This window comes from Scomber japonicus, chromosome 6, assembly GCF_027409825.1.
Source record: "Scomber japonicus isolate fScoJap1 chromosome 6, fScoJap1.pri, whole genome shotgun sequence".
NCBI lineage: Eukaryota > Metazoa > Chordata > Actinopteri > Scombriformes > Scombridae > Scomber > Scomber japonicus.
The window spans coordinates 7,755,818-7,772,108 of record NC_070583.1 but is presented as its reverse complement, the minus strand read 5'-3'; the positions used below and the strand labels follow the sequence as shown (position 1 = coordinate 7,772,108).

The window sequence follows — 16,291 nt, the reverse complement described above, 5'->3', positions numbered from 1 at the left end:
TCAGCAGAGACGTGGACTGATGACCTGTGATGTTTTTTAAACGCTGGACATGGTGTGTAAGTATTTCATATGTGCTGTTTGTCTCTCTGCCAGCAAACCTCAAATACAGTTTACCGTGACCCATAAAGATTTATACCAACAGTAATATGACCTCCTGCCTGCTGCTGTAGCTGACTGTTTGCAGCCAGATACAGCAGTGTTGATTTACATTTTAACTGATATTTTAAGACACATGAGGTCTTGATGCCAATAATAAACACAGTGAAAAGGTCTTGGATTAAACACTGATAAGGATTAGGGAACAGTGCCTGTGTCTTTGTAATGAGTCTTTTTTTCCTGCATTTTATATACTGCCAGGAAATATCGGGAACAATGCAGGTAATGAGAATCTTAAATCTTAAATAGCTGGAAGGAAATGTTGTGTAGTCAATCCAAAAGTAGCAGATACAGAGGGAAATGGACTAAACGTTATCTCCAAATCAATTTACTAATAGATTTCTAAGTTGAGAATCAGATGTTGTCTCCCCACAGTTAGAGAGAAGATATCATGCAGCTCCTCCAAAAAGCAGAAATGAGATTTAATAGTGACACTATGTTGTTTGCTGAATAAAGCTTTTAGCCATTTTATATGACATTACACAAATGATTTTTTGCAGTGCAGAATATTACTCTTTCATACCCCAAAAGCAACACAACATACACAGTTAAGGTGTCAAACAGTACAATTTATTGGTTTTATTTCCCATATCTCAGCATCATCTAAATAACATGATATCACAGCGTATGTGGACGTACAGTAAAAATCACTCAGCAACAATTTTCACTGTACAAATGCATCATTTTATTTTCTATATAGCTTTTATCAGAGACCTCCAAATAACTAAGTCTCCATCGCAAAAAGTTGCCCACAGTTTAGCTCTTCAGTGACATGTGAAATATACCTCCTCTCCACTGGTGCAATGTTGAAGGTTAATATAGACACTCATATTCAAGTGTCACAGTAATAAAGATTTATACAACACAACAACAGTTCAAACACTTAATATCTCAAGACAAACACACACACAGAAAAAAAAACTGTCAACAAACCAACCCTGACATTTCATTTCTACACTCTTACATACACAATATTCTCTCCAGGAGTCAATGTCCCCTGTTTATCTGTGAACTGAGGTGTCAGCCCATGAGGGAGGCTTTTTCTGCAGCATGTGGATGAATGTTCACTGATCCGCCACCGGGGGGCGGCCTAGTCTTTTCAAAGTGCACCCATGCCAGTTTTGGCTCTCCCCTCAGCTCAAGTACAGCACAGAGTACAGAGAATAAGCAAAACCTCCCAGTGTTCAACACCTGACAAAGAAGAGGGTTGAAAAAGTTTGAGCCTCAAATGGTGCAAGATGATGATGATCCTCGACGTTTGAGCTTCACTCAAACTTGCGCAGGTGATTATAGAGGGACTGGACGTAGGTGAAGACACACATGGGATCTGGTTTACGCCCCATTATCATCATGTCATCCACCTCGATCAGCCGGTCGCACCCAGCCTTCACTCTGGAGACACAAACAGAAAAACACAAGTGAGCTCAGCTGCAGGGGAATAGACACTTTATACAGCATGAATATCTTCTATCCAGAATTTAATCAAAAAGAGATTTGAAAAGTCAGAATTTCATTGCTGTAAGGCTGGAAAAGCTTCAAAAAGACACACAAAAACAGCCCAATATCATCAGCCTCAAGTATCAATCTAATGTGTCTAAAGTCATACTCTGTATCTAATATTGTGTCTTGGAGAGATCTGATGAAAACACTGACTTTTCCCTTCACACGCTAACAAACATGTTTTGAGAAGACAGGGTTAAAGAAGGAAACAATGTAGGCTATGCAATCATTCATATATATTTATTGTCCTATAAGTCTCTCATCTGTGATCTCTTTAAGAGGTCAAATCTAAAGCTGACACTGTATATGAAGGATTGATTCTATAGGCCAAGAGTATATTGTTTTTGAGTGAAATCAGCTTAATTCTGCAGAAGCGTTATCGGTCAAAGAATAACACATTCTTACAGTGGTGTTCTTTAAGCCCTGACATATAGTGTGTGTATGTTATGTGTTGTTAGGCCTGTATAATGTCTGATCTGCAGTATGCAGTCTGTAGATACACTCTCTGTCATAGGGAACAATAATATGTGATTAATAATATGCAAAGACATGGAGTCAGGCTAAAGGAATGCATACCTTTCATCAGACAATCTCAAAGAGAGGCGTGCGGTAAAAAGGATATGTGGGAATGTTATGTACTCTCATAAAAAAATAGAGGGCTATAAAGTAAAAGGAATAAAGAAAACAAATCAAGACTATTCAGCCACAATGACACTTTCATTGTTAATATAGCTAAAGCCTATAAATCCTTTTGAGACCGGTTCAGCAGAAAATTCAGAAACCTTTACTGACAGACAAAAGTTGTGCGATGACAGCAATGAAAAGTTAATCTACATAGAAGTTTGTTTTCAATCATGGATTCAAACAAATAGTTTGACTTTTTGGGAAATATGCTCATTTGCTATCTCTGCCGGAGAGAAATGAGGAGATCAATGCCGCCGTAATGTCTGATGGACCCAGGATGTGGTTACCCTAAAGATAGCATGCTGACTGGAAGCTAAGGTGACAAGCTAGCTTAGCTCTGGCCATGGTTCAAAAATCCAGCTATAAACACTTTTAAAGTGAACGTATGAGGTGTTGGTAGGTGTTTCTTAACTTTGGAGAGAACCAGGCTAGGTATTTCTCTATTTCCACTTTATACTAAGCTAAGCTAACAATCTTCTAGCTCCAGTTCTAACATTTGATCAAACAAATTTGACAAATTTGATCACAATTAAGATGTCTGATTTACATTCACACAAAACCACTGTTTTTAGTTTTTGTATTATTACTTCTATGCTTGAGAAAACCTCTTAAACAGCACTGTATCATATGCAATCAAAATGTCTCTGTGTCCCATCGTTAGCTTTTTGTGTTAGCATTAGGAATTCAACAATTAATATGTAATAAATGAAATTGCACCACATCAGAAAAATAGACCACTTCTAAAAAATAAAAAAACGACTGCCTTCATAGTCTGACATTGATGCCCACTCACTCTGCAGTTCCGAAGGCCGTTTCAAAGTTGTGTTTGCGGTTGGCAGGCGACAGAGAGTTGTAGTCAAACTCAGTGGGGAAGAAGGAGTGGACCAGAGCACAGAAAGCCATCCCATCACTCCAACTGGACGAGAAGTTTTGGATCTCTATATTCTGCAGAGAAACAGAGATAAAGAAGGTTTGGTGATGATGTGGCAAGTGTCTGTGTGTGTGTGTGTGTGTGTGTGTGTGTGTGTGTGTGTGTGTGTGTGTGTGTGTGTGTGTGTGTGTGTGTGTGTGTGTGTGTGTGGAGGAAACCAGTAAGAGCTGAAAGACTGAAGGAAGAAAAGGAACATTACTTGTAAAACTGACTGGCAGCTTATTGTAGCCTCATAAAACCCATCTCCCCATTCACTGTCTAGCCTATAATTATGATGGATAAAACAGACTTTCCTCGACTTTCCTTTCCTCCTTTTCTTTACTGCTTTCAGTCTGTTACATGCTTTTCAAATAATGTCATTTCAAGGCTGCCCTTTATAAGTCTAGAGCTCGCCATGAATAAAATGCAACATGTCAAGTCATCAGATGAACATCTCTTCTCTCCCGCATGTGTGTGAGTGTTTGCTCCCAGTTAATAAGAGTCTTGGCTTTGTCTGGCTTGACTATAACGAAAGCCACATGGAGCAGCTGGCACAGGCTGCTGTGAAGAGAAAGGGTACCAGAGTGCAGCAATGTGTCGGTGTAGGCTACTCAGCCATGACCTAAACTACCTCAACCCCCCAAAACACACACATACAATTACACACAGCCATACTCATGAGCACACTTGCGTCTATACACCTCTGTGGTTTAGAGGTAAATAATAAACACATTAACACTGTGCTGTGTGCTGAAAGGTTGAATTTATTTGGGATACAGGCTGGAGTTTCGCTTATTTAAAACAGATTACTTGATGTCTCACCTCATACTGAAGCATACTTTAGATTTTGCATGTTAAAGCCTATTTTCAACAAATTGTGTAAACATTTTACCACGGCTGCTATTTTAAATCTTTCAGAATGTTTTTCCTATCTAACCTTGGACACTTAGAGTAACGCTAATTAATGTGTCTGGTCCCTGTTAAAAGAATAGCGTTTAGGAAAGTATGCTTATTCACTTTGTTTCCGAGAGGTAGACAAGAAAATTAATACCAGTCTCATGTCATTCCACCAAATGTGGTGGGGCGAGGAGGAGTTTAGCCTAGCTTAGTGTAAAGACTGCAGCTAGCCTGGCTCAGTCCTGAGTTAAAAAATATACCTATGACATCTAATCCACACTTATAATTGTGTATCTTTATACAAATTACCCTGCACAGACAGATAAAGTGGTTTTTAGGGAAAGTCACATGGCATCACAGTTCAGTTTCCAGGCATCTAGTCAAGTAGTTTTAAATTTATTTTTGTCAAAGGTTAAAGTGAACTAGAAGTGTTGATTGGCTTTTTTTTTTGTTTCCCACTGCTTTCAGTCTCTTTGCTAAGCCATGCTAAACACCTTCCAGTTCCAGCTTTTTAAAGGCACAGACACAAGATTTATATCAGTATTCTCATCTCTCTGAAAGAAAGCAACTATATGAAATTTCCCAAATCTCTTCCAATCCATAATACATTATACTAGCCATTTTGTACACTATAAAAACCAGCTTGCAAAGATTTGGTTGGTTAGGTAATCCATCACTATGATCATACTTGTCTTTAACTCTGACACAATAGTGCACGCTATTGGAGTTAAAAGCCTGGATTGATATCCAAAGTTGGCTGGTAGGAAGTTTTGATATCTTAAGGTATACAAATGGCAGGGTATTCACAAGACACAATAGATTACCGATCCCAAGCAAATCTTTGATGGCATTTTCATCTATGGTGATGCCAGTGATTGCCCAAATGGTTGAAAAAATGCCTTAAAAATGTAATCAGATATGACCTGAGTACTAATGAGATATGGGCCAAATGATAGAAATATGGCCAGAAGTGGGTTGAAGATACTAAAATGTATGCAATGCAATGCAATAAATGACAGGATAACTTGGTGACTTACCTGGTAGCCTATTGTCTTGGAGCGGCACCACTCAAGAAGGATTTGTTTTATGCTGCTGGCACTTGAAACTCCAAAACTCTGAGAGCGCTTCAATTTTGGCTTAGAGTCAACTGGTTTGGGACGACTGTACAGGATCAAATGGAAGCAGGAGTGAGTTTTAATGTAATTTACTTTAATGTAGGAAACTATCTATCTACAATAATTCACACGTGACCCCAATGTGGCATCACCTGTTATTGGCTTCAGAGTCCAGTCTCTCGAAGATAGATCGACGAGCCTGAGCACCAATGTTTCGTGGCAGAGTCTGTGACCTCACCAGCTCCCGCCTCCTCTCTCCTCCTGGCCCAAAGGATCTGCCATTGGTTACGTCACCATCTCTGCAGAATGGGAGCATAGAAGAGTCAGGCTACCAAAACATATCTGACCTGGCTTACAAGTTGTCCTTCAATTATCTTCCACTCACCTGTCATGCTGCGGTAGCCCTGAGTAGGTCACAGACTTAGCAGGGGCTGAATTTGCCTTCTCTGCAAAACATAAATGGTCACATTAATTCATATTTAAATATATATATATATATATGCAGGATATGTGTCTGTAAGATGTCTGGTGTCTGCAAGCATGGCTTACCTTGAAGTCGTGGAGATCCCAAAGCTCTGATAGGGGTAGGGGTCCATGTCTTCACAGATGACACTAACAACAAGAAAGCCAAAGGAAACTAAGTAAATTATTTTAAAAGATAAAGAAAACACTGGATAAAGTCAACAACTTAGAGATTTTCACATGTTGAAACTTAAATTTTATATCCAAGAAGAAAAGCTGAGAAAAAGCTGAAAACATCATGCACCTGGTTGAATCGGGCACTCTGGTATTGGTTCAGGCTGGTTGGTGCTAGGAGTTGATAGGCTGGAAGGTGGGTCCTCTGAGATTGGTGATGGTTGGGAACCGGTGGGGCTGCTGGCAGAGTCAGGAGAGCCCTTGATTTCCGCTGTCTTTGTCGTAGCGGTGATGGGGAGGTGGGGCATCCGCATGGCAACAGGTGCAGTGTGTTCATGTGGGAAGTCAATGGGTGGAGAAATCTTTCCATGTACCAACACTGAATGTTCTGCTTGGATAAAAACATGTAGAGTGATCACATTATTATTATTATTTTTATTGTCATCTTAACATTGGGATCCACTTTGTAATGGGAAATATGTTCCTTGTACAGTAGCAACAAACCCACCACAGATCATTGTTTTCTGCAGTTCCTCAAAGCTCTGGTTTAGCAACTTTTAGCTCATTGTTTTGGTTTCAGCAAAGGACCTCTGATAAACCACAACAACACTGGATCCTATACTTCCCATCACCCAACTCTGTAGTATGTTTTTGTTTGACCCTCTCTGCCTAGTATATGCCCATGTCTGTAAAATGTTTTTTAAACTAAACCCTGACGACATCACTATGACATCATCAAGGATTATTTTCCAACTCAAAGCTGGTAGGACATTATGCAACTATTTTTATAGGCAAAGTAGTGATCACTATGACTAGGAAACTGATCTTCAAGCGTAAATTATGAGAGATAGCCCTTTAAAAGGTTGAAATAGCTCCTGTGCATAAGCTCTAAATGTGAGGACAATTTGCACCACCATGATGTGTAACACTTGTGTTCTACCTGTTGAAGTAGCGTGTCCATTCTCCAGTCCAGCATTTGTTGGGGCTGGGTCCACTTCTATTGGTTCCTCTCGTTCAATACTCTGAAACACACACATGGAGTTTACAGTTAACATCAACACAAGCAGCCTTCATTGCTCTTAAAAAGGAGCATGAAGTCATCTGTGACCTTTCCTCGGAGACCAGTTGGAGGGCTGTTAGGGAAGGTTTTTCCACAAAATAGTACATGACGGAAAAAGCCAGCAATTTAAGCACCTGTTGAATGAATCACTGTGGTATTGATAAGTTGTACTGATTGATTTTTTTGACACATGGGAATAAATATGACCTTGTTGGCCCTTTGATGTTGTCTGGGTTTTGTGTGGATCCATTTTGAAACCAATACGTTGTGTTTGGATCAGACAGAGTCATGTTAGTCTGGTTTGAAAAAAAAAAAAAAAAAAGAACAAAAAAAAGAAATCCAGATGTCCATTGCTTATTGAGTCACTGTTGGACCGTTCACTCTTTTCAGGTTTTTTGGACTTTTCTCCAACATATGGGATTTTTTGACATGACTTCAGACAAAAACAAAGCAACAAATCAGCACAGCACGACTCACTTCAAAGTTGGCCATTTTACAGCCTTGGATAAATCAGCAGGTTGTTGTAGGTGTGAGAGGCAGTGAGTGCTCCGCTGTGCTCCGTGTGTCTATCTCCTCTCCTGTGATAAGACGTGAAGCCTTTGTTTTAAATCAGGCACCGCTGTCACTGACACGCTCAGTGATGGGCCAGCTGCCAAAGTCTATCCACTGATCTGGCAGCCAGACTGCTAAAGTGATTGAGATCAAGTTTTAATGTCAAACATCATTAGTCATCAGGTCACATTTCAGTGTGTGCAATATGTGACCCTGTCTTTTTCCTGTTTCTACGATCAGCACAGACGTGCAGCGGAGGCTCTCCTTCCTCTGTCCAAACACAGTCAGCCACATGGAACAGCTAATCTCCATCCTGAATAGATACCTCTATCTTAGACTCTTAACCGCATGGTGCTACTGACCTACATGGGTTATGGGTCAAGCTGTCACTTTCCATGTGGCCCTGTCAAACAGATAGATGGAGCTTAGTGCTGGTGTGTTGATAGTCAGCCCCCTTGGCACAGAACAACACTACTCAGGTCAATAGTGCAGCACTGATAGCTATGCACGTTTTCTCAAGGTCAGCAGCAAACCACGTCAAACATGTCAGTGTAACAGAGCCTGAGAAAAGGCCTTGAGGAGATATGATGCACCCTCAGGCACCCATGGATCCCCCCGCTCTCTGGCATCAAATAAATCTGAACAGCTGGTGGTGATTCAAACTTGGCTGTAACAGTGGAATTAAATAGACAGGATAGATTTCTGCGCTTTGTTTGACCGAGAACATTATTTCACCACTGATGCATCAATTCTGTGTTTAGATAATGTCAGCATGTTTGGAAGCAGAAACACAGCATCTGGTCAGCTTGTCTCTGCTGGCTGAATCCACTAAAAAGACAGATAGAGGATGTGACGGTTCACGAAAACAACTGGAATTATTCACAATATGTTTGCAATGGCCAGAAAGTTGCAGTGCAAATGGTACTTTAGGATGTCTACTCAAAATAAATCCTGTTTTATTTCAAGTACTTTAACCTTTTACTATCTACAGTACTGTTCTTTCTGTGGGGCGCTAGCACTATGGTACTTTCATTCAATACTAGTACTATAAAAAGTGACATGAATATAAAGTATAGCTGTAATATATACATGACTTAGACTTGACCTTTTGGTCATTGTGGTCATTTTCAAAAGGGTTCTGCTTTGAGCTGTACCCAGGTGCAATGCACAGCATATGATATATATGATATGATATTTATGCATCTTAAACACTGTGACATAGTGAGAAAACCAGAGAATGGGTAGGTGTCATAATACTACATCATAAGTGTTATTACATATGCTAGCAGCTAGCAACAGATGCTAGCAACAGCTAAAGTGCAGGACAATGTGGGGAATTAACTGTTTTAATGAAACATTATTTTATTTCGTCTAAGCAAAAACAAGCTGTAAACACAACACTTTGATATTATCACACAAGTTTGTTAGCCAACAGTTGCTCATTTTACACATTCAGTGGATACAGAGCAACATTAGCATTACTTTAGAGTTGTGTTTTTGTCCAAATCAATGTAAATATCTGTTTAATGTTCTGGTTGCTCTGGAAAATGCACAGATTTCATTGCAACACAGTTTTAATGGAATGACAGACACTATTTATGTAAAGAGAAGTTAACTAATGTTATTTCTCAATGCTGTGAGCGCCAAATGTAAATTTCATGTACTTATAGGCATTTTAGGGTGGAGGCAGGTATGTCAGAGACAGATATCTTAAAACCTCACCAATGAAAACCAAAACTATCTGCATGGCTAGCTAGCCTACTGATATAGCTATAGAATAGAAGTAAATCTTTTTTTAATAATTTCACCTTTTCATCCCTTATGAATGAAGTAAAGATATCAATTTTCTTCCAGCAAAAAGTCTGTGGCAAGGCAGACCCCTGAAACCAAGACTCTCCCCTCCCATCTCTCACACACATAAAGAACAATATGCAGTTTTTACAGAGAGATAGCCTGCTGTGCTCACTCGAGGAAATGGCTGGGAGTGTGTAAATGTGAGTGTGTTTGCCTGAGCTCACCATATAGGAATGCTGGTGGGGTGTGTGTGTGTTAAAACAAGAGGAGTGCACGCGTGTGTGTGTGTGTGTGTGTGTGTGTGTGTGTGTGTGTGTGTGTCAGGGGGTCATTTCATAAAGAGCTGATGACACACCTGGAAGGGAATAAGGGAAAAAGTGAGGACTTCTGGAGAAAATATTATATATGAAAAGGTGAGGGAGGTAGTTGTATATTGCACGTTCGGGAACGAGGCGGAGGGACAGAGTAGTGAGGTGGAAACAGCTGGCTATCCAGCAGGAGGAGGGAGACAAATTGCAGAATGTCTGGCTTTGGGAAGGGGAGCTTCCCCGGCTTAAGTACTCAGATCAGCAGACGTCCACTGTGGGTCAGAGTGGGAAACATGATAGTGGAGCTGCTGAGATTCCTGTAAACTCTCTGGTATCTCTAGGTATTATTTGTTGGCAGAACACACTGTTGATCGCTGTGGGCTCAACACTTAACATGGCACAGAACTGACAAGGGACCTGAGGACATGCTGCACCCATCACATGTGCATGGTCACTTAAAGAAGCCTTGGTTTATAATGCAAAAACAATCATGCCTGATTAAACATATCTGTTTCATCCTGCCTGAAAGATGCTGAACTTTGGGAGAACCTTGAGGTCCTTCCTGTCCATGGCCAGTGTTCAAATATGGTATCTTCTTCCGTGCGTTATCATTTTATACATTTTGTTCCAGAGTGTTTACTGTTGAATTTCCACTTAAGGTGAACAGCACAAACTGATAAAGGAAATATTTGAACATATATTGCAACCAGGAAGCCATCGAGTACAATGTTCCAACATAGGTCAACATCACTTCTAGCAGCTGCTACCCTGCAAATATTGAATAATATATATTGAATAGGTGTGCATATACAAGTCCTCACCAGCACCAAACAATGTAAATACACAGTTGCTCCCAAGTGAGTCGGTCTCCATAGTAACTGCTTTCTGCATTAGTTTTGGAGAACTGGACCTGATTGCAATTCAAAAAATAACTCATTAGGAAATCATATCACCTTTGTTGGTATTATTTTACATATTGGTATATTTTACTTAAATTATGTTTTACTATTAACAAAGACAATTTCAAACAACTTAAATGTGTCTTTCTGATTAGGTTATATTTTTTGCACAGCTTCATTAAAACTCCTACACTTTGATAATACAATGTGTCTCTATGGACTGGACCTAAATTACAGGAAGATCAGTTTGCCAAAAAACAGAAGATAAGTGGGGCTGTATAATCATTATCTGACCAGTACAGCTAATACAGAAATCACTCCACTTCCCACTGGAAATCCCCTGCCTGAATGGGACTTTAGTCACATGAAATATCTGGGCAGCATTGAACTTCTTGGTGCAAGTGACCATGAAGAAGTTGTAAAACATACTATTTACTTCATAATTTTTTAAAACCATGCGTATAGAACAGTTGCTTGAGATAAACTGTTTTCTTAAATATCTTTAAACTGCTTTTTAAGATTTTTTTAGCCACACTAGCAGATGGCAATGTCAGTCCACTACTTTCATCCAAACTGAAATATCTCAAGAAATATTGAATGGATTGCCATAAAATTATGGAACGTGATTATCATGATCTCCATGAACAACATTATACCAGTTTACCATCAACATTATATTTTTGAGTGTATGAGCACCTAATAAGTATTTTTGTCCCATGATGGTCCCAAAAAACACCTGTGCCAGGAACCAATTCTGGATGAAACCCTGTATCCCATATATGAGGAATCCAATGTAACAATATCATCTACCCAGCTGGTGGTGGCTTCACAAACCCAAACTCTATACTACTCTACACATCACGTTTCTCTTTCTTGCTACACACGTGTCTATTAGAGTGTTTGCTCTCTACTGATAAGTGGCTAAAAGTAGGGACCATCATGTTGAGATGACACTAAAATAGACTGTGCTAATCTGTGTAAGGAACCCTGGATGGATGTACAGGAGATGTGTTTACATTTAGCTTCAGTCTAATTTGTCCCTGACTTCTAAAAAATAAATCAAACAATATTGAAGCTTAAAGGGGATTGAGCAGTTGTTTAGTCTGGTCTGCTGTTAGCAGCTGTCACCATATTACTTCACTACATAGAACAGGAACAACCCATAAATGTGCAGATGTATGAACACACACACACAGTATATGCAAAGTCTTTCCCTCATAATAGTCTTATAATGGAGTGACAGAAATGTAAGCAGACAAGAGCTCCCTTTTCTTTCTTAAGGGAACAACAAATCCCTTACTAGTGAGTCATTACATCATGAGTGGGGAACCATAAAATGTTTGTACGAAATGAGTGAAACGGAGCAGAAAATGTGGAAAAGCCCTGAGCGCATGTGAGAGCAAAGGCAGAGGAAAGAGATGAATAATACAATGAAGAGGACAAAGAACGAGAAGGAGTTTGTTATTCCTGAGCTGTCACACTGTGGTCAGCAGTGGACAAATGTCCCCACAAACAGTGGCAAGAAACACCCTCTGTCAACAGGAGATCAAACTTCAGTGATGGGAAGGTGCCTCCTAAACATTGGTTAGCAAACTTTTCATCTGGTGAAAATTGACTCACTGAACTCAACTATTAGCTCCAGAGTGGTGTGCAATGTACAAAAATCATAGGTTCATGTAGCTTTAAAATGACAAAGGATTTCAACTCTTAACCTCAGTATTCACTGATAAGAGGGTGTTTCTTTATCGTGGTTCAGCTGGTATTTACCTACCACTTTCATCATAAATCCAGTGGACGTAAGGGACAACACAATTTTTGCAACTGCTACAATATTGGCTGTTGCTTTGGGATCACTTGCGCTGGGAAACCTGTCTGTTCAAACAGGAGGAGGTATGAGGGTTCTGGGTGAGCGCCATGTCCTGTGTTTAGTCAGAGGATATTGTTTAGCTGTCACAGGCATATTCATCACTGCCACTTCAATAAAGGCTGTGTCTGTGCGGGGGTGAGGTGTGGATGGGACGACTCGACAGGGGAGTATTTGGTGGTCTGCTGGGAAACCTAAAGTGCACTTGGAGGGTATCAGAACATTTGACGCATTGTAGCATTAGCTCTGTACTCACAGTCACAGATTTTAAACGAGAAGAACGATGTTAGTGCATCAAAACAAAAATTAATACCACTTTCATGTCATTCTCTAAATATAAAGCTAGGGCAAGGAGACAATTAGCTCTGCCCAGCAGTGTTTTTGCTAGCTTTTGTGTTAAGCTAGCTAAATTAGTTGCAGCTTGTAACTTCCTGTAAAACCACAACTTGTCACATATAGACAACATTTCTGTCTGTTTACAGATTAAATAACTAGATATAATGTGTTACTTTATCAAAAGAGGTGCTGGTTGACCTGTGGACAGAGCCAGGCTAGCAGTTTCCCTCTGCTTCCACTCTTTGTGTAAGGTGACAGGACAGGCTTAAAATATACAACACATTATGAATTATTACAGAGCTTGTAGAAAGCCATTCGTCACTGTCAACTGCAATGAAAACAGTGACAGCTTGTGACCCTTACCACTTCATTTGTCTATGTCATCAATAAACAAAAACCCAGAACACAATAAGTCCTACTGTGTTCCGTAAACAAATGTACCAATATGAAGCAAGAAGCATGCTATTGTACACACATATATGTACTGTTAAGTTATCAGAGGAAGCAGTTAGTGACCCCCTGCTCTATAATTTCCTCCCAGGAGTGTATAGAAGAATCTTCTTGGAGGAAGACAGAGACACTAAAACCACCTGTTCTTCAAATACATTCACATAGCCTGCAATTTCTCTGTGAGAAAAATCGCAGGGAATACTACTTTTTTCTGGGAGTGGAAAATATGCACAGCCTTTGAACTGTGAAGATATAAACCTAATTGTAGGTAAGAGCCCACTGTGCTGGATCACATGGGGTGTGTTGGTAAAGGAAAAGTTTTCTTCATAAATAGTAAAACTGAATGTGAGTTACTGTGCAGCGTTACCCTTTAAAAAGACATGATTTCATATGCTTTTGAATTAACTTTTAGGCCCATGTGTGCAAGTCCTGTAAATGCTCCTAAAAAATGGGAATTTTAACTATGACTACTGTGTCACACTTCCACCTACAGAATGAGATTGTCCCACTTTTTCAGGGTCAAGACTGAACTTCAACATCAACTGATAGCACAGGCTGACTGCCATGAAATTTGCGGAACAAATACTTGCTCCATTTAATCTGAAAGACTGCATGGCATGGCCTTCCCTCCAACACCACCCTTCTGACAAAATAATTATTTTTAGCCTTGCCGCTGTTCATCATCAGTGTGCTGTTTGTTCTGTCCAACTCTTTCTTATCACGGGGGTAATGCTTTTATCTTGTGTTGCTCCTGCATCAGCCCAGTTTCTGTCTGAACCAGTCAGAAGGCTTTTGAAAGACATATTGGCATGTGCCAGTAGGAAAAGTACAGGTGTAAATAATAAGGTTAATGAGGACTTGTCACGTTAATCTTATTAAGAACACCTGCGCCTCACCCACTATGGCAACTCATAGTAGTAGACAAGTCAGCTGTAAAGAAAAAAAAAAGCCTGAAGTGTTTAATCAAATTTTGGGAATGATAAGATTAAAATCCAGATAAAGCCACTACTCACACACACAGGTGCTCTGATTAGACCTCCACCTAGGACTGTGCAGGTGAAGAGACTGTGCTTGATTGACATCCCTCCCTCACCTGATGCTGTTTGTTTTTTTGTCAACCTGTCAGGACGGGTCAACTTTTACCTTCATTATTCTTAATAGTAGTACTAGAGGCAGCTTTATATATTTTTGGGGTATTTTGTGCCTTTGTTTGACAATAAATGAATGATATGATAATGGACTGTTGGGGTCCCCTGAAGAGCGACGTTTAGGGTTAGGGTCCGACAGACAAACAAACAGATGGCAAAAAAAATGCCTCATTAGCAGTGAACAAAGACCCACTCCCAACTACGACACTCCTATTTGACAAACAAGTCACAGTTATGCTTCCTCAAACTAAAGAGCATTTTAAAAATCAGGTGCTAATCTTGCTTGTTGTCATTGTGTTTAGGGTTAAGCCAAAAAACATGATTTGGTTTTTCCTATTTTATTGTTTTATTTTATTGTGAAGGATTTAGATTTGTCAGTACTTTTATTTGTCCGTCTCATGTAAACCACTTTGTAACTTTGTTTTTAAAGATGCTGCATATAAAAAAAAGTTAATGTGATTATTTTTTATTATAGATCAGCCCAGTCTCAACCTGAGCAGAAGTCTAATCAGCTATTCAGAGTAACTGAACTCACCTATGTGGGAGAGCAGGACCTTTAATTTGCCACTTAAGCTTCATGTGATAGTGACTAGAGTTAGTCTTTTAAATCCCTCTTAAACTTCCTCAACAGAGTCTGCTACTCAAGCTTTGTCTTAGAGACATCAGGATGCAGTTTTCAATGCCTTGCTCAGAGGCCCTGCAGTAGTAGTCTTAAATACCCACAAGATGCCACAGCCTCGGAGCTCAGGATTAAACCCATAACCTGCTAGCAGCACATCAACCTTTATTCCAACACACAACACAGCAGCAAATCACTGCTGCTCGGCTCAGCTGCTCCCACTCTCCCATCAGTCTCCGCTTGTCTGCTCTTGGTTAATTCATGATGAAAGATTAGTAAGAAGCGTGGAAGAGGAACAGTCTGTACTCAGTTTCTTTCAGGCCAAGTATATGAGAAATAGGCCCTGCTAGCTGTGGGGAGAGGATCATTTTTCACTCCTCTACTCCCTCCTCTGTAAACTCTAGCTCCAACATATGGCAACAATAGAGAGCAACTCCCCTGTCTTCCCTGACCTCCCTCTGTCTTCCTTCCTCCTCTACTTTGCTACTCCATTCCTGGCAGTGAGGCAGAGGAGGGCAAGATTATGTGGGGGAGTCTGATGTGCTGACCTCCGCTAGGTGAGAGCTCAGTGAACACAGACAACCACTATCACTGCTCTCTTTACGCCTGTTTCTGACAAACAGTTGACTACAGTGAAACCCAGGTGAAAGAGCACACTGCTTCAGTAGCCATCTACAGCAGGTTATGTACAAATGATATTGGTGTTTTATTCAAATCCAATCTGGTTCCATCAGAGCTGTCCATTTCCAATTAATGGTAATGATGTAATTTGACAGATTTTCTGGTAACACAGTGATTATGTAGAGTAAGGTGCTGACTTAACTATCATGGTAATAACCCCCCATCCTGCACACAATAAGTTGGTATAGAAAATAGACAAATGAATTGAATAGCATATCCTAGGTTTTATTCACCTTAATTATGAATAAAACTCTAATCTCCTGATTTTTCCTAATTTGCAGTAGTGCTACTTGTGTTTCTGTTGGTTCACCACACATCTCTTCATCTAATGCAGGCATGTCCAAACTGTTCCATAAAGGGCCATGTGCCTGCATGTTTTTGTTCCAAGCAATCAAGAGCACACATGATTTGACCAATCAACTGTCTGAAGACTGAGATCAAATGATTAAATTAATCAAGACTGATGTGCTCCTGTTTGGTTGGAATGAAAACCTGCAGCCACATGAACCTTTATGGAATAGTTTGGACATACCTGATCTAATGCCATCATTCATTAAAAATGCAAACTTGTCCAGTACTTTGGTTTATGATCTAATACCTACATAAACACACTAATCTAAGATGTTGAACATGTTAAACATTATAGAGAATCAAAGTTATGACCCTATGTCTGTGCTAGCCC

General features: G+C 39.9%; 1 protein-coding gene across 2 annotated transcripts in view; it reads right to left on the bottom strand.

Moving 5' to 3' along the window:
- Positions 1 to 719: 719 nt before the first annotated feature.
- Positions 720 to 16,291, bottom strand: part of smtnl (smoothelin, like) — a 28,348-nt gene continuing 12,776 nt past the window's right edge. Inside the window, exons 3-10 of one of the 2 annotated variants that reach the window (XM_053321607.1) lie at positions 6,839 to 6,920; positions 6,029 to 6,289; positions 5,812 to 5,874; positions 5,648 to 5,708; positions 5,415 to 5,561; positions 5,185 to 5,308; positions 3,134 to 3,285; positions 720 to 1,548 (exon numbers count right to left, since the gene is read on the bottom strand). In XM_053321607.1, the coding sequence (XP_053177582.1) occupies positions 1,422 to 1,548; positions 3,134 to 3,285; positions 5,185 to 5,308; positions 5,415 to 5,561; positions 5,648 to 5,708; positions 5,812 to 5,874; positions 6,029 to 6,289; positions 6,839 to 6,920 (1,017 nt within the window). In that variant the 3' untranslated portion in view covers positions 720 to 1,421. The remainder of the gene's footprint in view (positions 1,549 to 3,133; positions 3,286 to 5,184; positions 5,309 to 5,414; positions 5,562 to 5,647; positions 5,709 to 5,811; positions 5,875 to 6,028; positions 6,290 to 6,838; positions 6,921 to 16,291) is intronic. The other variant, XM_053321608.1, reaches the window with a different exon arrangement.